The sequence below is a fragment of the Bradysia coprophila genome, chromosome III (assembly GCF_014529535.1).
Source record: "Bradysia coprophila strain Holo2 chromosome III, BU_Bcop_v1, whole genome shotgun sequence".
In the NCBI taxonomy this organism is placed as follows: Eukaryota; Metazoa; Arthropoda; class Insecta; order Diptera; family Sciaridae; genus Bradysia; species Bradysia coprophila.
The window spans coordinates 2726030-2749511 of record NC_050736.1 but is presented as its reverse complement, the minus strand read 5'-3'; the positions used below and the strand labels follow the sequence as shown (position 1 = coordinate 2749511).

At 33.6% G+C, this 23482-nt stretch overlaps 2 protein-coding genes across 7 annotated transcripts in view; one reads left to right on the top strand and one right to left on the bottom strand.

The window, feature by feature from the left end:
* LOC119076362 (formin-binding protein 1-like) overlaps positions 1-17822 on the top strand; it is a 44012-nt gene extending 26190 nt beyond the window's left edge. The window contains exons 2-11 of one of the 6 annotated variants that reach the window (XM_037183094.1): positions 2208-2323; positions 6747-6797; positions 10043-10478; positions 10542-10720; positions 10785-10977; positions 13904-13933; positions 14925-15271; positions 15333-15401; positions 17143-17300; positions 17370-17822. In XM_037183094.1, the coding sequence (XP_037038989.1) occupies positions 2208-2323; positions 6747-6797; positions 10043-10478; positions 10542-10720; positions 10785-10977; positions 13904-13933; positions 14925-15271; positions 15333-15401; positions 17143-17300; positions 17370-17533 (1743 nt within the window). In that variant the 3' untranslated portion in view covers positions 17534-17822. Of the gene's footprint in view, positions 1-2207; positions 2324-6746; positions 6798-10042; positions 10479-10541; positions 10721-10784; positions 10978-13903; positions 13934-14924; positions 15272-15332; positions 15468-17139; positions 17301-17369 lie in introns of all 6 variants that reach the window. The other 5 variants (XM_037183085.1, XM_037183068.1, XM_037183103.1 and 2 more) reach the window with 5 other exon arrangements.
* Positions 35-1033, bottom strand: LOC119078110. The gene has a single exon (XM_037185567.1). It carries the CDS (start codon positions 982-984, stop codon positions 568-570), a length of 417 nt encoding a protein of 138 aa, XP_037041462.1. The 5' UTR covers positions 985-1033; the 3' UTR covers positions 35-567.
* Positions 17823-23482: the final 5660 nt, after the last annotated feature.

Genomic DNA, 23482 nt, shown 5'->3' with positions numbered 1-23482 from the left:
GCCGGCATATTTCGGATGATTGTAGACAATTGTTATATGTTGATTGACTCATAATCCAAAGGTCCGACAAGTTCATCGCGTATTTTTTTTATAATTTGTTAGAATTGAATTGAGTTTAATGAAGAACATACGTTTGTGATTTATTGTAAGCAAATTGTATTTCCTGTTCACTTTGTGAAATTGTGTTTATGTTAAAGGTTACCGAATGATGAATGTACGCACAGAATGTCTTCTTTAAAACAATCTGTAAAAGCTTTTACTACTTAGCACAGGTAATAGATCTGTAGAGATAATTTTTCATTTTAAGCGGGGTTTGACAGCGCTACTTACGCTTCTATAACTGTTGATTTATGAACGAGTTTTCGTGAATGAGATTTCAGTAAGAATTACAATACAATACAATTAGTGGAAGTTCCCACAAAGAAGAAAATTTTTATTTAAAAAATTAGGTGTCACGTTTTGGCCAATTTTTTTCAATCATCGATTCAAATCGAGCTATTGAGGACATCACAGCAATTCGAAATAATTTGTTCAAAATGTTTACAATTGTCTACACATTCACAGATATTATGTCGTATTATTATCATACATTTTCAAGTTGTCCTCTTCCAAACAGTTCATAACACTTTGAACCGAGTGGTCCACAGTTGGTATGCCAATTGGATATTTATCGATGCATTTCTGTACTCCTACCCTAAATGCTTCACCACCGAATTGTTTCACCATGCGATCCCGGTTGAAACCTTTAGTTTCATCGAACAAACCAAAGTCTTTGACCACGCATTTTATGGTTGCTTGCACCACAGGATTGTCACTATCTACGCTCCATTCAGTATCCTTAAATACATCCCTGGTTACTGCGAGAGTAGACAGACACTTTCGAAACGTTTCAGACGCATCAGTTCGGGTTTTTGGCACGTAATCGTCCTCACAGTGAACGGAATTCACCAAAGCCACCATCAGTAGTAAAACGAAATATTTCATTTTTAGACCTTATGATTAAACATTGTACTGCTGAAACTCAAAATGTGTACTAACTGAGTGTGACATCGGAAGTCTATTTATTTAGATTGCTTATCGTCTTTTGGAAAAAATGTGAAATTTTATTTAGCGAAGGACTCATTATCTCATTTGAATGCAACAAAGTTAACCTGAACTAGCTTTTTGTTGACCTCATTGCCTTTTCCTTATTTTTCAAATGATCCAATGGTTTCGTATCTATATGATCTGATCCGCAAACTTCTGTTTTGCTTACTTTCAGTTCAGTACATAATATCAATTGAACATGTAAAATTGAAATATTGTCAAATATTGGGTTAGATTCGAACTTTTAGTTTTAGGTTTAGTCGTAGTTAACGAAATGATACAAAATTCAACGATCTAGTGCCAAGTATGTACAAATTCAGTGTAAGCTCGCATTTCTTATTTTTGTAATGCTATAACATGATTTCAACTTCTTTAATGCAAGATAGATTAAACGTAAATCACTACGTAGTGCAGGTATGAACAATTTGTTGTTATTACTTAATACTTGTAGGGCGTCAGATTTAGAAGGTAAGAGGTTAGAGGTTTTATGAAGGGCCGTTTTGATTTTTTTATTTTCTAACTAATCGACCGTAGCCTTACATCACACAATCTAACGTATGAATCTTCTCGATTGGAATTGAATCTAAAAGGTATCAAACATTGTTACACACCGCATAATATTCTACAAAGATTTCGTAAACCTGTAACACTTAAATGGTATGATGGCATGTGTGTATAATAAACAGTGAAACCATGGCCGATCCGACGACCAAATTGACAACAAATTTAATCACACAACGTAAGATTCACCTTAGTATATAAAACTATATTTGATGAAGAAAAAAGAAAGAATTATTTATTGTCTGTCTGGTTGAACCGGTCTTCCATACATTGTTCAAATCGTTGAACCTTTCAGGGTACATATAATTTATAAATCACATGTAAGAGATATGCGAAATGGCTTTCAAAGTTTTTAAATGCAATGATAACTCGACTTTCTGAAATATTTTCATGAATAATAAATGAAGATGATAACTTTAACGGATATTTGAAATAACAAGTCGACCAATTTATGCACCAATTTTAACCATGTGAAAAATGGTATCAATTTATTGACTGATTTATTAATTATGGTCCATACATTCCACTTTAATTAATTTTTGGTTTTCCATTTATTCCAGGATCAATACGACAATTTAGCATCACACACGCAAAGAGGGATCGAATTCTTAGATAAATATGGAAATTTTGTTCGGGACAGATGTACCATCGAACAAGAATACGCCGCAAAATTACGGTGAGTAGTTTTTTTTCTTCACAAAAATATGTTTTCAATTATTTTACAGTCACTTCAATTACAACATTATGTTGCAATTAAAAAAATAAATAATTCTCCGTGATATATGTAGTCTAATTTTGTTCTTCGTTTCACACACAAATCAAAACCATCATTCGGTCGAGAGATGTTCCGTGAGAAAATGATAATTAAAATTAATTTAGTTTTTATATAGAGATTGGAGTCATATACCATATTATCTTAATTAATTACGTAAAAAGCGGTAAATTAGTTATTGTAAAAAAATGAATTTCGCGTGGCTTCTCTTTTTTTTTGCTGTTCTGCAGCTTCGAACATTATTCAAGTAGAAAAACATTTATTGAGATAATAAAAAATGATTAAATTCGAACCTCACGTCGTTTGTTTGTAATGTATCAAAAAAACAAAAATAATTTATGTTAAAAAACCATAAATTGTTGGTTTTTTGTGAGCTATCACTTCACACACCACAGGTTTCAAGTCAAAAGCGTGATTGAGACCAGTCATTTTTTTTTATTGAACGAAAAAAAAGAACATTCCTTCACATTGCAATGCGTAAATACGAAAAAAATGCCACACTTAAATAATACGACACGTGGGTGCGAAAAATATTTCTGTGTGCCTATCTTAAGAAAGAAATTATTTATGAAAACTACAAGCTTGCAGTTAAAATTCAGTTCGCGTTGTATTCATTTCAAATACATTTAATTTGTAGATTCATTCATTCATAAGACAGTGTTTGTTTGTGTACGATTGATGGATTTATAGCTTTGCGTTTATTAAAAGAATATTTTTTGTGGTTTTCGTTTCGATGAACAATTTTTTTCACAGAAATTTTCGGAAAATAACTTTTCGATAATAATTTTCCAGATACTGTCACTGTAAGTCTCTCAATACGTCAAAGTCATTTAAAAATTCGAATTTTATTTTGAGATTTTATTCGAGTTATTCTGGATGGGGTTACACATAAAACGAGACTTTTTCAGTTCTCATTTATTTACGTTAAGATCTCAGTTCATAAGGTTTTTGAATCATTAATACCTTCATTAAATACATATTCCACTCGTTCAATTCATTACTGCGAACAGGTAATCAGAATTGGCAAATCAATCTCTCGGCGCAAAAATAAACTTACTTTGTTGGTGTCCTAATTACAGATCAAGATAATAAGGTTTTGATTTCCAGTAAGATTCGTTGGTCTTGTTTTACAGAGACTACACGTTTCCATGTTTATACTATTCGGCGCCATTATTCCACATGTTTTTACTGATCGTAGATTTACTTCAAATTTCAGTTTAACCTTAACTAGCTTTGTCACGGGAAGTTTTGCTTATTAAATTGTAAGACCTTAGATTATAAATGCCACAAGCATATATGTTGATCAAGGTCATTGAGTCTATGACTAACAACCTTAGTTGCAGATTGATTAACTGCATAGCAAGTTAAGCCGAATCGGTGTCAATTATTGAGAGTGCAATTTTAACGGAGTAATTGACAAAAGAATAAACAATTTTAACTTGAAAAAATCGTCATTGAAACATGTTCAATTAAAAATGTCTTGTGCATTGTATGTTCAACTCGGAAACAAAATTCATTTGGTTTATTAGTTGTTCTAACAATAAAAAGAAAAACTGTAGAGGCGCAGATTCTCATTAAGGCGCTACTGTATTCTGTGCTGTATGTATATTCATTTTGCAAGAATTATTTTTTTCACTTTTATTCAAATACGTGCAACAGCCGGCTATAATATCGAGAAGAGAATGCATACATAACGATATGATGATGAAACTTGATTACTGTGCAAATGAGAAATTGTGTTTCCGATAATTTATTTTAAGAAAATAGAAAAAAAACGAACAAAATAGAAGAAGATTTATTAAGTGATGCATCATAGATTTAAAGGTTTAATATTGCTGTAAGCCAAACTAACACTGCTTAAGTGTTACTGTTTTTATTTACGCTGTAACGGTTCTGTATCTGTCTGTATATCTATATTGATCGCAAGGTATTAATGTAATTATATTTGTGTTTATTTCATGGCAACGAGTGTATTAATGCAAACAAAATCATTAGCCAAGTTGTCGTCATCCCATTTAAAATCAAAATGTTTTCATCAAATTTTTCATCTGACTTGCAAATGTGTCAATTCCCTCAGAGGCGGTCGAAAGTATGTCGAATTGAAATTTGTATTTTCCAATTGGCTGAATGGTTGGTCTCATTCCCAGGCCCACTTAACGAAATCAGATCTCGTTGAAATATATAAATAAATAATTGCAACCTTAAAATAACATTTATTTTATTGCAACTCATATATAAGCCACCTGACCTATATTTTGTCTACTCAAACAAATAAATCACCGAAATTATTTTTTGGCATTTTCAAATCCTACATGGCGCATGAACATTTCTCTTATTCTGCGATGTTTTGTTGTTATTAAGTTACAGCAATTGAAACATAATTTTCAACAATAACATTACCAATGACCTCTTGCGTAATATTATAATTTTCATTTATTAAAATTTCATATTTTCAACAAGATTATTTAACGCCTTAGCAAACCGAACGAATTTTTTGTTTTGCTTAATTTGTGGAGGAGAAGACATTTGTTACGATATACGAATACAACACAATGTAGTACTTGTCTTTAACCACTAGAGTATAATATCTACAATGTTCTTGTTTAAACAAGAAAATTATGTGAGTCGTCATTTTTCATGTAACACTTTATTAGCGGTTCAACATTCTGACCGAATGTTAAATGAATTTGTGTTCCTTTGGTGTAAGTTGCACCCACATCATTATGGTGGAATGAATGAACTTATTTTTAAGTTTATTATTTACGAGTGCCACAAAATGTGCTTTGTTCACGCTTTAACTCATTGCCAAACAAAGAGGAAAAATGAATTCCTTAAAAAGATGTTCATCACACAAAAGGGCATACGGTTTACGTGAGCTCATTTAATCCGATGAACATTTGTCATCAATTTTCAGATTATTATCGTTAAAACGATTACGATCTGGTGTTTGTTTACTCACCGTCATATTTGTTAATAATTTAATGTTCGCATGACAGTACGGCAGAATTTTATTGAGTGCCATCAACCACATCATCTACATCCGCATGAAATCTGAATGAGTCGTAAGTTTTTTTTATGAATGAAGAGGAAGGTCGCTTTTATTGTGATGTGATACTGATATGCTAAAGTGTCCGATGCGGTATTGTAATGGTTCTTAAACGAAAATTTGTTTAAAATTAGAGCGAGGTAGTTATAATAGTTCGCTGAAATGCTGAAATGCAATTGAAATATCACTTCAATTCGTGGGATATGAAGACGATTTTCCCACGATGCAATGGTTTCTCTTAGTCTGATGTTAAACGAAGCATTTCACTCTGATGATTTTCACAAATGAAATTATCTGCTCCAAAATTATTATTTTATCAATTAAATATTGTTTAGTCAATGCGTTTAATCCATAAAATTATTCGCTAAGTTAGAAAGTGTGGAGCATAAAATCGAAGATTGCTAAATTATATGAGAACAATTTCGGTTCCATAAACTTACATCAGTTGTGTGATCATAATTTGTGAAAATGTTGGTTTGTCTTTCTAATTTTAATAACATTTCTGAATACACACAACAACGATCGTTGTCTAATTTGATAAATTAAACACCGACTTCCATTAAAACTATTAAAGTAAAATACAATTACCTGACACATTCATCATGTTGTATGTTTTATGAAACCAAAAAAACAAATGGTTGGCTAAGACAAAAAATAATGTATAAGCACCGACCTAGATACATTCGTGCAACCAACCAGTATTATAAACGACATAATGTTAACAAGTGCCTCCAAAGTATATATTTCTTTTTGTATTATTAATTTTAATTAAATCTTTAACAAAAACTCTAATTGATCAGGTAACATCCGATTTGACCTTAACTTGTTGGAAACTAAAATAAAAAATTGGGAATGGAAAAAGATTTCGAACGAAAATATTTTTCTTTTAAAGAATGAGAAGACTGTACGTCTTAGATAATTCTTTAATACGATTCGTACAATAATTGTTTCCTTGTTTTAATGCTTTCATCTGTAACTATACGTACAGTCTTCATCAAATTACTTCCATTATTATATTGCGTACTCCACATACAATATTCAACGCCACATTCGTAATCATGAGATAATTTTTTTATGATTTATTGTTTATGAGCTTTTTTTTCTTTTTCCTCCTGCTGATCATCTCCACTTTGTATTGTTGGCGTTGAACTAGTTACATATTGAAGATTTATTTCATGCTTTTCTGTACAAATGAGTTTTAATTATTATATTTCGTTCATAGCTACAATTTCTTTGTTAACGAGGTTTTTATTAATTTCAATTTTGTCTCTCTTTTTTCAGGCGTCTCGTTAAAAACTATCAACCAAAAAAGAAGGAGGAAGATGATAATGAGTAAGTATTACTTATAATATAAAGAGTTTACTATAGCAACTAAGTTCTACGATTTCAATTTTTCTGCGTACATGAGGCCTGACCGAACTAATTAAGTGAAATTTTATTCTCTGTCATTATTTTGGAGAGGTTACATTCCAACCTATGCGTTTTCTGTTTTGTTATAGATGAGTATATGCAAATTGAAGTTTTTTGTTTCTCACAGTGAATTCCTGAGAAAAAGAAATTCGTTAAAAAAAATTCCATTCTGATGTTTCGAGTAATCAAAATCACATTTTGTCAGGTGTAATAACACACGACTATTTGTGTAATGGGCACACCTAGGGATCCACTTCAAAAGTCATGTCAATTTAATAGCTTCTCAATTTTATACAATTCGTTAATTAAATACTTGAAACAAGTCGAAACGCTAAAGAAAGAATCAGTTCCAACCGATTAAAATTTTCGTTTTTATTTACTCTTCGCTTAAAGTTCTTTGTCTGATTGGAACTTCGCCAATATTTTTTTTTATTTTAAATTTTTATGGTTTCATCTATTCCGTAAATATTTTACACATTTTTTTATGGATTTTAATATGTTTGTTCTCAAAATGTTGAGGCTGCCACACTCTCATATTCTATTGACTTTACGGTGTGTGATTTTAGAGGTGAGCTCTAACACTCGTGTTTTTGTTGATTTTATTTTTAAATTTGTTAATTGGCGCGATGTTAAAAAAAAGATTTCGTTTTTGTTTAGCGATTTTAGTTAAGATGTTTTTTCCTTCATTACTGATTAATGTGCTGGAAAATGTGATTGTTTCAAAATTGACGTTTTTATGTTTACTTGAATTTATCAAAATTCATTTATCATAAAATATTGTAAACAATACGTAAATAATACGTTACGTGCTAGGTCATTAGTCTTCACACAGATCTTCAAAAATGTTTAGTTATGTAGAAATAATTCTTTGGATTGCTTTTTAAGCATTGTAAAGGTAATAGACGGTCAGTGGCACTCCAAAGAGCCCAGCCTTTTACTCACACCTACTGTGAAGTTCTCGTCTACTGCCATCTTTCTATTTCCTCTTTTATGCATGAAAAATCGATTTTTAGCAGCAGAGGTTTTTTTCGAAAAGAATTATGGCTTCTGTCACACGTATTAGTCTTCTACTAAGAAATCCTGGGTTCAATCCCGTTGAGAGCAACTTCTCTATAGGATTTTTCTTCAATCTATTATTAAAGTAACGTTCCAAAGCCCACCCACGTTTCACAATCTGGGTAGTTGGGATATTTGGAGCCTTCAACAAACCGTAGACAGAAGAATGAATTCTGTGTACAAATATTTGAGTCAGACTTTAGGCTATGTAGGAGATATAATTAACACCAAAAGAAATCCCAATGTCTTTGCCACGGAATATGAATACTGTCTACATGATATTGCCAATTTCCATACTATTTGACAGATAAAGTGTCCAGCAGATATTGCGAAAAGTGAAAATGTATCGAAATATTGGCAATTTCGTGTGGAGTGTAGATGAATGTGGTAAAAACACGAAGGCTCGCTAAACCTATAGACGTGGTACTGAATTCATGTATTCCAAAACAAACCGCATAGAGGAAATACGAGCTTTTTCGAATGTGCATGGTTGTATCGGGAGCTAGAAGATGTATCGTATATGTGTATGCGCTGTTGTGCTATTCAAGAGGGTTCTCTAAGTGAGAATAGATAGTGTAGACGGGAACAAGACAGCAAAACAATATGTTAAGGTTCATTCGGCATATCAATACAACTGCTGCGTACTCTGAATGGAAAGCATGCGGATTTGTAGATTAGGTAGTCTAAGTAGGATGCACGATCGGGTGTAAGAATTATAGACGGCTGAGGACAATGGGCCCAACAGAGGATGGCCTTAGTGCTCATTTGCTATCTACCATATTACCCACCTGGGTTAAGAGATATTAAATTATAGTTTTTGTGTTGTAAATATGCCGCCATCATTAAGTAACGCATTTTTGTTGATTGGAGTTTCTTTACATCACTTAGACCGATATTTTCATATTGCTTGCTTATACGAAGAAATATTTAGATCCATTCCAGACCGAGTGTTTTAACCCTCCAAAAAATTTAAATGCTCGAGTAATCAGTCCCTACATGGTATATAGAAATTAAATTCTCATTTATTAAAACCAAAAATTGATCTCAAATTTTCATCTCCAATAAAAATCAGTGGTATGGCATTAAGAGATTAACCATTAGCTTCTCCCATCATTTCAATAATATAGTTGATACAGTTGATTCCATTTCACATTAACAATAAACTGGTAAACATTTTTTTTTCAAATTCATATTATGTACAACGCGGCTCGGATCAAACGACAAACCAACTCTTTAATTGATAACAAATTGAGTTGACACACGCCTCATGCACAATCTAAAACTCTATTCTCCATCATCACCACATACCGCTATATCATGACAAATTGTCTGTTCCGTCAATTCACTTACATTTTACTCTGGTTTAATGGACGTGGCGCAATGATTTTTATTTGTAATAAAAAAAAAAACTATCGGAAAAAGTTAAGCAGACGTTTGATGTGTTTTTCTGGTTGTAAATGGGGTTATAATAGCTCTCTAGCTGTAACATCACTACGAAGTCTACGTACTCGTACTGTCTTTGTACATTATATCAAAAAATGTAGCGTAAAGTGAGAGAGGTCATCATTCCTTATATGTGCTCAGGAATTCAATACACAGATTATTTATGAATGCCTTTGTATTATGAATAATTAAACGAACACAAAAGATTGTTTGGAATTAAATCATTGAACAAATACACACAATAACTTTCAGAGTCTATTTTTGACTACATCTTTAATTAATTAACTATTTCTTTTTGTTGGTTCCACATATAAAGTTGTTATAACTTATTCGGATCATTTAGAATTATATTGTTTAATCCGTCGCAGTTTATTTTTAATTAACTTTATACGTTAAGATCATTACATCAGCAGGGACTACCCGCACAATGTGACGAAGCAATTGTTAACTGTCTATTGACCATATAAGACACTCTTATACGTAAAGTAATTTAACGCGAATGAGAGACATAATTTATTGTTTTATTTGACCAACAATTTAGCCCATTGTGAAAGCGTGCGGACCAGGTACTTTTAGTTATTATCACGTTCCCTTTTTTCTCAATTTCACAATTTCTACTCTTTTGTGCATTTACAGCATGTTCATTCGAATCTATTTCTTATTTCCAGGTTTACATCCTACCAAGCATTCAAAAATGTTCTGAAAGAAATCGGCGATCTAGCCGGTCAACGAGAAGTTGTTGCAGAATCACTTCAAATCCAAGTATCCAATGCCATAACATTACTGTCCAAAAATTTGCGAGAGGAACGGAAGAAAACTTTAACGGAAGGATCAAATCTGACGCAAAATCTAACGGCTCAAGTGTTAGCACTGGACCGGGCCAAAAAGAACTATGAAAAAGCTTATCGTGATTCGGAAAAAGCTTTGGAGAACTATCAACGGGCCGATGCGGATTTGAATTTGAGTCGAGCTGAGGTGGAAAAGCAACGTCATAATATGACGATAAAGAGTCAACAGTCGGACGATGCGAAAAATGAGTACGCTAATCAATTACAAAAAACAAATAAATTGCAGCAACAGCACTACGAAAGTGCATTGCCTGATGTAAGTTCATTTTAGCACGTTTTGTGTACGATTTAAATTAACAAAAATTCGATTGAATTGCAGGTATTTAATAGATTACAAGAAATCGATGAGAAAAGAACTAGAGGACTGAAGGAATTTATTAAAGGAGCAGCGGATGCTGAGTCATCAGTTGCACCAATCATAGCTAGATGTTTAGAAGGTGTTGTTATTGCGGCTGAGTCAATTGATGAAAAGGAAGACTCACACAAGGCTGTAGAGAAGTGAGACTATTTTCTGGCGACCGACTACGTCCCCCATCGGCTAAAACTGTTTCCTATTCTTCAGATATCAATCTGGTTTCCTGCCACCTGGTGACATACCATTCGAGGATCTATCAAAAATGGATCCTGATTTATCGAATCACTCTCAATACCACAGTGCAACCAATGTAAATAATCACATGACACATAGAGGGACAATTGGCGCAAATAAACTGAAAAAGCGCACCGGTATTTTCGGAATATTTAGCAGTAATAAGGTAAAAATCTTAAGGCATCCATTTAAAGGTTCAGGCACCACTTATCCATTATACGTCAAGTTTGAAGGGATTAACACAATCAATTTCATTTGCATTTGGCTACGGAAATATTTTATTAAAATCGCTTGTTGACACAGGAGTGAATTGCTTGGTTTTAGACGAATTTATCGGTAGCATACATACAATCTATCATTGCATCCTTTATAAACTGTATAAAAAAGATCACTGAGTCTCCGCTGAACATATCATCAGTTGTTCCGATGAGCATATGTGTTGCAACCAGAACATCCTCAATACTTAGAGATCTATCTTTTCACCTTTCAGAGACGGCAAATGTATCGCCATAAAATCATTAAGTCCATTACTTCATTTGTATTAAGAATCTGCTCGTGTTTGATACAAAATCTATTACTTCAATATTTTAAACATACATTTCGCTGCATATGAGCTCATCACTTATTCTTTGCATTGCTGCCGACACCAAATGGCTAGCCGTTTCAATAAGGTTAAAGTTGTTTTATACCTCGGATCGTATTGAATTGTTCTTGTCGAACGCTGTATGTCTCCACTTCTTAGCGGTCGTATTAGACAGTGTATGCATAGTTATTGTAGGAATGTTCACTGAAAAATATCATCAATCGATGATAAAATTTCCAAATAATCGATACTATATCAATCGAATGTTTCATCGATAATCGATAAATACCGACTGATAATCAACAAATATCCACTGAAAATCGAATTATCAGTCTATATTTGCCGATTATCAGTCGTTATGTACCGATTATCAGTCGATATTTATCGATTATCGACAAAACATTCGATTGATATAGATTTTCTGAAAATATCGATAATCGATTCCAGGGAAATAATCGATATTTTATCAATCGAATGAATTATCGAACATGCCTAAATTATTGGGATATCCGGATAGGTTTTGGTCTAATATTAGAATGGATAGCATAGATTCGTGTTAATTATGCAGTTTGGTTTTATAGGAAATGTCTTAACGAAACTCTGATTAATAAGATGTGTAGTACAGGATTCCTGTCATTACCGTTATTTTTTACTTTCCAATCAAATTAGTTCAAACATTTTATTTACAAAATCTTGTGATTTTCTTCTCTTTTCCTCGTCAAAATAACTTACTGTAAAATGATTTGGTAAAAATTGTGGCTCATCTTCATGTTAAAAATAAATTTGGTTATTTGGTTGTATCCATTCCATCCATCCATCAATTCATCTCAAAAATTTGCCAAAAATGATTTTTGCTTTCGATTACCCGTAAGTATTTTATATCAAAGACAAAAAAAATGCAAAATTTGTTTGCTGTGTGCCTTAAATGCTTTAATTTTATTTTGAGCGTCCGTACATTTACATTGTCCAATGCTAAATTTTGGATTCCAGCGAGTAAAATGCTGAAACAAAAATGTTTTCTGTTTCTGCTGGAGGGAGGTAAAGATCATTAACAGATCAAAAATGGTAGTCAAATATTTCCAAATTGTTGCTTCGGCTGTATGCGTTACATTCAAGATCTTCGATCCACTTTTGTAAACTCCTAATTCGTCATTATCACATCAGGAAAAATATGTGTTTTCAGAAAGCATAAAACTTAATTTATGAAAAATGATTTAGGCTAGAAAATGGATCTCTGATGAGAATTAGAGAAATTACTTTCGACTAGTGTTTGATAACAATCTTTTACTTCATTTGTTGTAACAATCATTTTACTAAGCGATGCAAAGTCAGAACTCATCGACAATCGTCGTTTTCAATTATAGATGACTAGTCATTTCTATAAGGTTCACAGACCTCTAGCTCTTCTTTTTGTTTAAGGACATGGAAGTCAATAAATTCTCCAAAAAGGGAGAGGAATGCCAAGACCTTGTAAAAGCCTATTTGGTTTGATACTGAAGTCGAAAATCTACAAAATTCAATTGATATTGCCATTCTGCAATACTTATTCGGATGGTAATAATCGAACGTTATTAGTTTTGGGTTGAGCGTTAAAAATAATTGCATTTACCAATATTTCCATCTAATTGGTACCAATTTGATGATAATAACGGTAGCGAGAATTAAAATATTTGTAAAAGGAAAAATTCCAATGGTCGTCGATCAAAAAATATTGGTCGAATATAATTTCCCATACTTATTCGCTTACGAGGAATGGATGGTACTCCGAAATTATTTAGGATTATTTGTGTGACATAAATTGTGTCATTTGAGCTCTGATAACAGTTAGCATTTTACCGAAATTTGCATAAAATGCTTTCTTTCACGAAAACTGGTGAAACTGTCCCAAACTATGCAAACTAGTTGTGATCGTTGATCGATATTGTGGTTTTAATTTATTGAAAAGGATTTTTCTAAAAAGAGGTCATCAAAAATGCGATAAAATATGCACAAATGGAGGCTATAATTTCAGCGTACTCATCCATGGCTCTTAAGATTTGAGTTCTGAAAATAAAAACAGTCAGAAGATGAAAATAGTGGGGTGACCTTCCATGGCATGTCTTCATAGGAATTTAATTTATTATTTACAGTTCTGTTTCTTATTGGTTTCGCAATTGAAGCTTAAAGTTGTAGTTTACGATCTTTGTAAAAGAAGCATTATATCAGCGCTAAATTCGTAGTATTTTTTAGGCAACTTTTCAAAATTGAACTTTCTGCACATCTAATCAATAAATGAATTTTTATCATTAGGTTGAAATTGTCATCAATGTTCAAAAAAAAAATATTTTTCTTGCAAATAGAAAAAGAAAATAATTTTTTATTTGTCTCCGCTTTTCGTCTTTGTGTAACTTTGTATATTGCTTATTTTTTCATGCTGCAATCTATAATATCAAAACCAAACTCTTTGATCACCCGAACCCATATATAAATCTACCCATAATAATTTACCAATATCATACCGACCGTGCAGAAGTTACTCGAAGCGTGCATCACTGTGAAGGTATGGTGCTTTTACAATCGAATTGTTTCGTAATTAGTTTGGTCAACTTTTTTGTTGTTGTTGTTGTTTCGTTTGTTTTACTTTTTGATGTTAAATTACAAAGCAGTAGTGTTAATTTGATCAGAACTATGATTCCTTTGATGATTTGACCAGGGTGAGATATAATTTGTGAATTGTTGTTGGAGTTTATCGGTTTTGTCGATTTGATTACCCCTTTTAGATTATGCACGATGTAGATATTTGCCTCTGTTAAATGCTTTCGACTTCGCATGTTATTTCTTAGCTCACTAACCACCATCAACTGCTATAATGGTAGGCCTATATAAATACAAATTACTGGAACATCACCATAAGGAGTAAAAGGCGGTGCTGTGACTATTACATATAATCGCGTTCATTGATTTAAAGCGAAGAGAACGTCAAACTTCATGAGGGAAACCGTCGTACCGTTATTCCTGCTTATTACTGATTAAGACTAATGACTCATCGAACTGTGATCAGTTCAATTTTGATTTTTTTTATCGCTGGAGGATTTCAACTATTTACCTCCGAGGACTAAAATGTCTACTACAGTCGGCGACTTTGAAGTAGGTCAATCATTTTGTTTCAGCTGTTTTTCAGCTGATACACTCATACAAACAAAAGTGCCAATTTATACGAGCGAAATAGTTTCACACTCGTGTGTGGTAGTGGTGAAAGCCTTTAAAGACGTAAACATGATTTGTTAGAGTCTATCAGCTGAAAGAAATGAGTCACTTATTTCGAAGTCGCCAACTGTACCATTATAACCATACCTGCCGCCCACTTCCAATGTTTCAACATTTCTTTTATCCACTCAAAATAGCACTTGCATCGATTTTTATCGCACAGGCACCACTAATTACTAACAGCTACTTCTCGCTAAAATGTGTGTTGTTTGATGCTCATTCAATTGCAATCAACCAAATTGCATTTTTAAGCCAAATTCATTAATTCAATTTCAATTCAACAGAACACATTATCCACGGACGGCATGAAGGAAGACTACAGTGATCTACCGCCAAATCAACGACGCAAAAAGCTAACATCCAAAATCAACGAACTCAAACACAAAATTGTTCAGGAAACCGCCGCCCATGACGGTTTGATGAAAATGAAGAGCGTGTACGAAGCCAATTCGCTGCTGGGCGATCCAATGTCGGTGGAGGGACAGTTGAACGAGTCGGCGCATAAGTTAGAAAAGTTAAAAGTTGAATTGCGAAAATACCAACAATATTTAGAACAAGCCAATAGTGTACAAATAGCTCAGCATAGTCCGCAATCGCATCGGAATCTACAGAATGGACAACGAATGTCAAGGTACATTGATTTAAATCGGTTGACACTTTCGGTGTACCATTTTCATGGAATTTGTTTGCAGACATTCCAACGGAAGCGGTGAAAATGAGGATGGTGATGATCAACCGGACGATGCAGGAAGTTTAAGCAGGTCAGCATCTGAGAGTAGTGTGGCGCAGGCGCAAATTGAAAATGGGCTTAATATTAACAATAATGGGTACCACTTTAGATTTCTAATATTTCGTTTGCATCCCATTCCATCATTGACTGATACTGTGTGCAGTGTTGCATGTTTTAACATTTGGTTTTTTGGTTTATTTGAGATTGTTTCCTAAAAGCATTTATCATCATTTTCAAGCAGTAATTGAAGGGTTGATGTCCACCTAACCCGTCCATTACCACATAACTAATTATGCTTCATCTAATCAAACTTCATATCCTACGGTCACCTTCTGTTTACTACTGAATACAACAGTTTGTGACCATTTTTTCTACAATTTCGTTTCTTTCCCACGGTTGGTTTGAAACGAGATTAAATAGGGACCTCTACTCGCAAATCTGGAGCCCTCGAAAACGAAATTATTAAATTTCACTATTACATGACTTTTACTTATGTATATTGATGGTACCGACTCAGAAAGTCATGAAAGTTTACTTTTTTTCAAAAAAATCTTGAAATTTAATAATTTCGTTTTCGAGTGCTCCAGATTTGCGAGTGACTTCGATTGAAAAACTGAATCATCAACAGTACTTGTTGTGGATCAAGTATGGCATGTTTGGTATCGTTGAAAAGTCTATTCTTCAGGCAACAATATAAGCGAGGTAGTTTGAAATAAGGCTACCAGAAAGGAACAGAAGTGGCCGAATTTCACCGGGGGCAGCGGAAAAAGTAACTTCTCTGAAAATGTAACATAAAAGAACGTTTTCAAAAAACTTTCTTCGCCATTCGAAAGAGCTTACTAACCGCGTCTAGAATCAATCTTAACTGGCTGTCTTGGACACTTTGTCAGGGATATATTACTCTTCGAAAATGGGGAAATTTCGACTTTCAACTGTTATTGCTCCGAGAGCAGATGATCGAAAGAAATAATTTTTACACGGTATATCTTAGAATTGTTCCCTCTACCGATCCCAATTAAAATATGTGCTCAGGCTGTACCTGACTGCTTGTGGTAGTCGCATCCACTGGTTCTCAGAAACGGCTCAGGGGTTTGGGCTAATTTTTTCCTGTGTGAAGTTCTTGTCCATCACTTATTATAAATATGAAAAAAAATTATTGGTGGTCGGCGGTCCCTATTTAATCTCGTTTCAAACCAACCGTGTTCCGTTTATCAACGATAACTAAGTGTCCACATTTACATCCAGTGATTAGTTTAACAGCTCGGAACAGGTAAATTATCCTCTTGTGAAAGGGTGTGATGCGACATGTAAATAACATTGTTGTTAGTCGACATCAGCGACTTCTGTTGAAATATGTATCTGCTGCCGTGAAGACTATGACTGAGGCCAAAACTGTGTGAGAATCAACTGAAGATTGAGATATCAAGTTTTGACCTTAGTCTTAGATGGTTTTTATGGTAGCAGACACACATCACAAATGTACAACTAACACCGTCTAACAGCCATGACATTTGCATCCACAATCACACTGCCTGAAATTGACATGTTCCGAGCCTTCCAATTAATTTATGATCCATATCAGCTCGGATGTGCCATTAAATGCATTGAGTCTGTGACAGTTTTTGTTGAATTTTTGCCTGCGTAATATTCTAATACATTTGCTTGAACTTTGTGTTGTTTGTCCTTACTTCTAATTTACATTTTTAAAAGCTAACAAAACATTGGACAATCAAAACGTTCTAACATTTTCTTTCACTTCCATTCATTAGCAGTTCAGCTAGTCCGGAAAGTGGTCTGGGTACATCCCATACATCGCTACCAGGTTCAGGTCAGGGCAGTGCAAACGATCAAGTGATGAACGAAGATATGTATTATGAGGCCGAGCCTCTGCAAGCGTTAGGCACATGCAAAGCATTATACCCGTTCGATGGTAACATTTCCTGCAATTTATACGAACAAGAAATCGTTTAACGAATCGAATTTCCATTCTTTATTTTAGCAACAAGTGAAGGAAGCATTCCAATGTCTGAAAACGAAGAGCTACAAGTCATAGAATTAGATCAAGGTGATGGTTGGACACGTGTAAGACGATGCACCGGCCCGAATGGCTGGGAAGAAGGTTTTGTGCCGACAAGTTACATCGAGAGTACACTGTATGCGTAAAGTGGTGTTCCGTTTTTGGTTAGTGTCTCCCTAATGCACATGTGTGTGTGTGTGTGAAATGTAATACCAGCTGTGACTATGTAATCGCGAAAATAATTTTTAATTTTAAGAAATGTTAAGAAATTCATAGATATTTGAATAGTAGACCACAAAGCGCTCATGAATTGGGAGATTTGTAGATGGATGGATAAGATAAGATGTAACTTCAAGATATAGTTAAACGAAAAGTTTATTTTTCCTGCATACAAATTGCAATCGTGGGTAACAAAAAAAAATTATTTCATTTTCATTTCTCTTTTCATTCGTTCATCCCTTGTGTAAAGTTCTTACATTAAGAAGGGTAGTACACACACGTAATACTTCCTAGCGCAATTTTCTAGCGTCAAATGGAGTCGACTAATAGCCTGTCCGCCAGTCAAGTAGCAAATGCAGTTTGGTTTGAAATAAGCGCAATATTCGTCTATTTATGGTCACTTGAACACGGGATTGCAGTTTTATTTCTCCACCAGTGTTAAGTGAAATTACGGTGGGTCAAAAGGGCAAGGTGCTGAGACCCTGTGTCACAACCACCTTATACTGCTCGTAATTACCGAAGAAGATCCACCACAACTTGAATACTAATGACCATAATGGTTACATGGTCAAGTGTTCGAGGAAAAGACGATTAATTTATCCGCCCGTCGCGTTCAATTCCGATGGAATTCCATTATAATGGATAAACGGTTTTGTTGGTTCGATCAAAATGAAGATGAAAAATTTCGCAAAAATTTTGTCCTTCATTTGTTTTGCAGAACTTAAGTCTTCGATGATGTTGTGGTCTTTTGAGAGATTTTCATCTAATTTGATTGTCTAAGTGGAGTGCATTAAGATTCTCTCTGCTGATTCAGTGCCCATTAAAATGGTCGTTGTGTTCCGTCTAGCTAAATTCGATTATTCATACTTCGGGTGAAATTGAACGCGTCCGCTAATTTTTAAGTTTAACAGAATTTTACATGGACCCCGATAAGTTTGAATTTTGCTGCAGTGCATTATTAGCTAAATTTTTATTGATTAGCCGAAACTAATTTAATTTCAATTTTATTAGTCTGCTTTCTGTCATTGAATTGAATTGAAAAGCATTTCTAAAACAAAAAAGTATAAAACAAAAACGAAACGATAAAATCTGTTGGTCTTCAACTGTAAAATTTAATGCCAATTGATAAACAAATTTAATTCTTTTTTGAATGACTCTAATTTTTTATTAAGAATTTATTCATATTTGTACATAAATAAATTTATTATTTTTTTGTAATTTTATTTTTTATTAAATAATAATTGTTGAATAATAAATAAAAGAAAATGTTTTTAAACAAAGTAATACTAGAGACACAAAATAATAATTAAAGAAAACAACCAATCACACACAACAATGTGACATCCATCAATATTTCCTTTTTTTCATTTTATTATTTTTTACACGAAAAAAAAAAGAAAAGAAATTCATCCGTCGTTACTTATTTATTAAATTAATAAATATTTTGCTTATCATGAACGGAGATTCCTTCTTACATTTATTTCTCCTTTTACAAAAATTAAATAATTTCTTTTTAATTGTTAAGGAGACGCTTTAAATATATTTGCTTTGAATAAAATTAACAGAGACGAAATAAAAAGAAAAATATTTTTTTTATACTTAAGTAACAAAAAAATACATTTTGAAAGAAAAAAAAAACAAAATTCTGTGAGCGATGTCGTAGAGGATGTGTTACAGTACTACGAATAGCATATTTAGCACAGCTGAACAAGTAAGATTCGGAGCAGGTCAGGTATCCCTTTGATCTGAACCCGAATTTCTGGTTGACCTAAGAATATTTGAATCTAAACTGACCTGACCTGAATTTATATGAAATATGAAAATAAGTAAAATTTCAGGTAAATCAGGCTAGATTATACGTAAAGAATTCTAGATATACCTAAAACTGACTTGATTTGTCTGAACTTTTACTGACTTTCAGATTTTAGTTAGACCCAGGTCAGTTAAAAATTTTCAGTTGCTCAGTTTTAATCAGATTCAGATTATCTAAGCTTCAGGTCCCAAGTCATATGTGCAAGACGTAAAAAAGATGAGAGAAAATGGGAGAAAATCAGATTTATTAACTACACCGCCTGGGAACTCACTTTTCTTACGTAATAGTTTCTAGATCGTTATTTAGATAATTTCACTACATCCCTCGCATTCATCTCGAGCTTCACTTCTCAGTCAAAATCCAAACTCTAAACTAGTACGTAATGGGCTTATATTACGCTCAGCTCGCTACATTACTTTATATATTACATGCGTCGAAAACCATCCATTTAATGTTTCGAGCACTCCTGATCAACGCTTTTAGCACTCAAAATTATCTCCGAAAAAAAATGAAACGTCATGTTTTCGTTGGTTTATTGACCTCGCCTCGCGTTTACAAAATTCACACGAAAATTACATGTTTCATCTTTTTAACCCTAAATATGTATAACTGACCAAGACGCCATATTTCGGCATTCGATAGGATAGTAGCTACAACGTGGAAACGGATCGAGATGACACTCTCAATTTAGGAGATTCATGCATCAGACTACAAAGGAATTTCTGAATGAGACGGTTGAAAATGTAGTTTGTGGAATTTCATGAAATTTAAAGAAGTCACTCTGTTCATCGAGGAGCTGGGAGTAATTTGTGTTCATGTACCTCTATGTTTTTACAATAATTTTAATGACTCGTAAGCAGTTTATACGTTTCACATGCCAAGCTGGTTCTTGGAAGTCAATAAATTCATGCATATTATTGTTTATGGCCACTAAAGTGTCTTTCAATTTTCGAACGTACATTTAACGTACATTCCGATAGACTTTTCAAAGAATAAATCGAAAAATGTAATCGTGCCTGGAACTTCGATTATGACAGGTGGAACAAATGAACTGAATTGAAATAGTTGGGTCTTATAATTCCACAGATGTAACCCAATTTCTTTTAGTTGGTGCGAAAAATATGAGAAAAACTCCTGACGATTTAACTTGAAATTCGCAACGCTAGCACAAAACCTAAATTAACAAATTGAGGCAGGGACAACCAGACACAACGTTCATCATATCCAAAGAAATTTCCCAAAAATAGTCATCGGAACGGAACATTCAGTGTGATTTACTTTAATCAGTTGTTCGTACGAAACCACATACAGTTAGTGACCAGTTATAAAAACAAAATTGGTCAATGTAGTCTCAATGATAAGCTTACATCGTAGCAATTGTTCCTCATTGTAGGTAGGGTTCTTACTGTTTGTAACTATGTAGCTCAACTCGAGTGCTGAACTGCTAATCTGTAACACTTCCAGCGGCTCAAAGTCTTCTTTGTAAATAAATAACTGAAATTACAACTCACAATAATCATAGATAATCAAGTAAAACACAAAATAAATTAGAAAACTATTCATCCTGTTAATAAATTCAATCATTGCACAATTAAGAGAGACTAACAATAGTCTTAAAAAAATGTTTTCACATTGCCAAAATTATAGTAATCCTCCATCAATGCAAGAAAAAGAAAATCCATCTAAAATGAAAAACAAACAAACGCTCATATATTACGAATACTTAGCAATGTATTTTTTTCTCATATCTGAAATTGTTGTTCAACATCAAAGTGGAATTGTATCATTTGAAGAAATGTTTTACAAATTAACTAGTGGGATAGTACGACAGAGTTATATCAATTGTATCAATAATTTAGCTGTAATCATCAACCACCTGCGGTTAAAAAAACAATTAAAAGAAATATTTAATCATAAATCGGTTTTTTGATTGATTCGTAAATGAATAGTACTATTTCGTATCCAGATGAGTAAAAGTGTCCAAGGTACCTTTACTCATCTTGATACGAAACATCAATATACTTCCAGAATGTAGCATGATGTTTTACTTTACGAATGATGTAAAGACTTTTCCGTAAGAAGGGAAATGCTACTTTACATTCCTAGTAAAGTGAAAATATAACCTGCCCTTTGAATTGGATTGGATAGGTTAGCCCAGCACGTAAGCCTCTAGTGGGCCTGTTTGTGCTGTTGCACAAGTCAATTGATCATATTAACTGTGATTTTTCATCATATCTCTCCTGACTCAGATAGTTCACAAATCGACCGTGTAAACGTCCCATTAGTTGTGAATTCTCTAAGCCACGAGTGATATGCGAAGACCTCAACCATATCACTAATGGCTCATGCATTTTCCCAATGAACGACTAGTCGATCATAGATGGGACTTATCCTACAGTAATTGTGAATTGTGCCATTGACATTATGTCAATATGGCGTGATGGTTGCGAAGAAATCGAATATTGGACCTCTTGAAATTTGCGACTTTGTTACGGTCGTACAGCCATTAGATAACTAATAGCGAGTGCTTAATCCAGGGACTAAACTAAGGAACATCGCAGGTGGGAATTTTCCCACCTGCGCCCCTCTAATTCCCACCTGCGAATCCAGATCTGCCCGCAAGAAAAATTACAATTATCTGACTTGAAATTGTCAAATGAATGTAATTTAGATGGAGATACATATACAGAATCAAAGTATTTCGCATTTGTAGCTTTCACTTTCCTAAAAACTAAAAAAAATGGAAAGAAAATAGGGTTGGCATGTAAAAAGTGACACTAAAGGAACTATAGGAACTAAATCACTCGAAAGGTATTGGACTAGAACTACTTTCAGTTGAGTGGCGTTTGAACTCCAAAATGGAGTTATTAACAAAAATGTGAATTTTGTTTCTCATTTATTTCTCTCTGCTGGTGTGTTAACGTAAAAATCGGTAGAAATTCTCAAAAAATGTCTGTAAACATCCGAGATTTTTTCAGATTTTTTGGACCCCTATTTAACGATGAAAAAATTCAATGATTTTTTGCATATGCTAGACAAAAGTCCTACTACCGTTTTTGGTCACTTGATTTGTCTTCATGGAATGTGCCTACATTGTGTAATTTACTCAGATTTTTTAAAATGGCGGAACACACCCTAATTTAACGAAGAATATTTGAATAATTATTTTTACCTCTAAGTAGGGGTCTAAAAATTCTGCAAAAATAGCAGATGTTACAGACGTGTTACTTGAGAATTTTTTCAGTTACATCCATTGAGATATATAAATTATAGACAAAACTCACCATCATACCCAAAAACTCACCACTATTGTGATTTTTAGGGCTGATATTCTACCAAAAACAAATTTTAGTCCAGTAAACCGATAATTATCTGCAATTTTCTGGAATTTGATTTTTAGGTCATATTGTGGACGCATTTTCCGCAAGTAAAAATACACCCCTGACATGACCGAAAAATTAAATTTCATAAAATTGCAGATTATTATCAGCTATGATCGGCAACTTGACTAGACTTTACATTTTGACATTTTGAATGATTTTTTGGATGAAAGACCTTAGACTTACGGTCAGTGGAATAATTCCCTTTTAATCGTAAAATATATTTACGTCAACGTCCTGAACGCATGATATTATTTTTGGATAAAAAATTGTTACTTTGGCGCCCAAGATTTTGTGTTTAGGCGCCCCTTCGAAAAGTTTCCCACCTGCACAGAAATCCTTATTTTAGTCCCTGGCTTAATCACCAAGTGATTAGAATAAAACTAGGCAAGCATTGTTGCACCGGGAGTCGAACCCGGGACCTCTTGGGTATGAGAGAATTATTCTCCAGTGTTCTCCTATATTATAAATGTATATAAACGTAACAAATAAAGAAAAAAAAAATCACCCGTGCGTCGTGAATAACCTTATTTTCACCACTCAACTGCGGTGAGAAGATGGCGTTTTGTTGAAGCTCTATCTGATGACAGTTCAGGTAAGGACATTTTTCAACTCTTGTACGGCGGGTGAACAAGATTTATTTTTCTCTTAGCAACAGAGACATGATAAGTTGGTACGCCTGT

Excerpts from the sequence above, each read along its gene's own strand:
- LOC119078110 (XM_037185567.1), bottom strand. The coding sequence starts at position 984 with ATGAAATATTTCGTTTTACTACTGATGGTGGCTTTGGTGAATTCCGTT.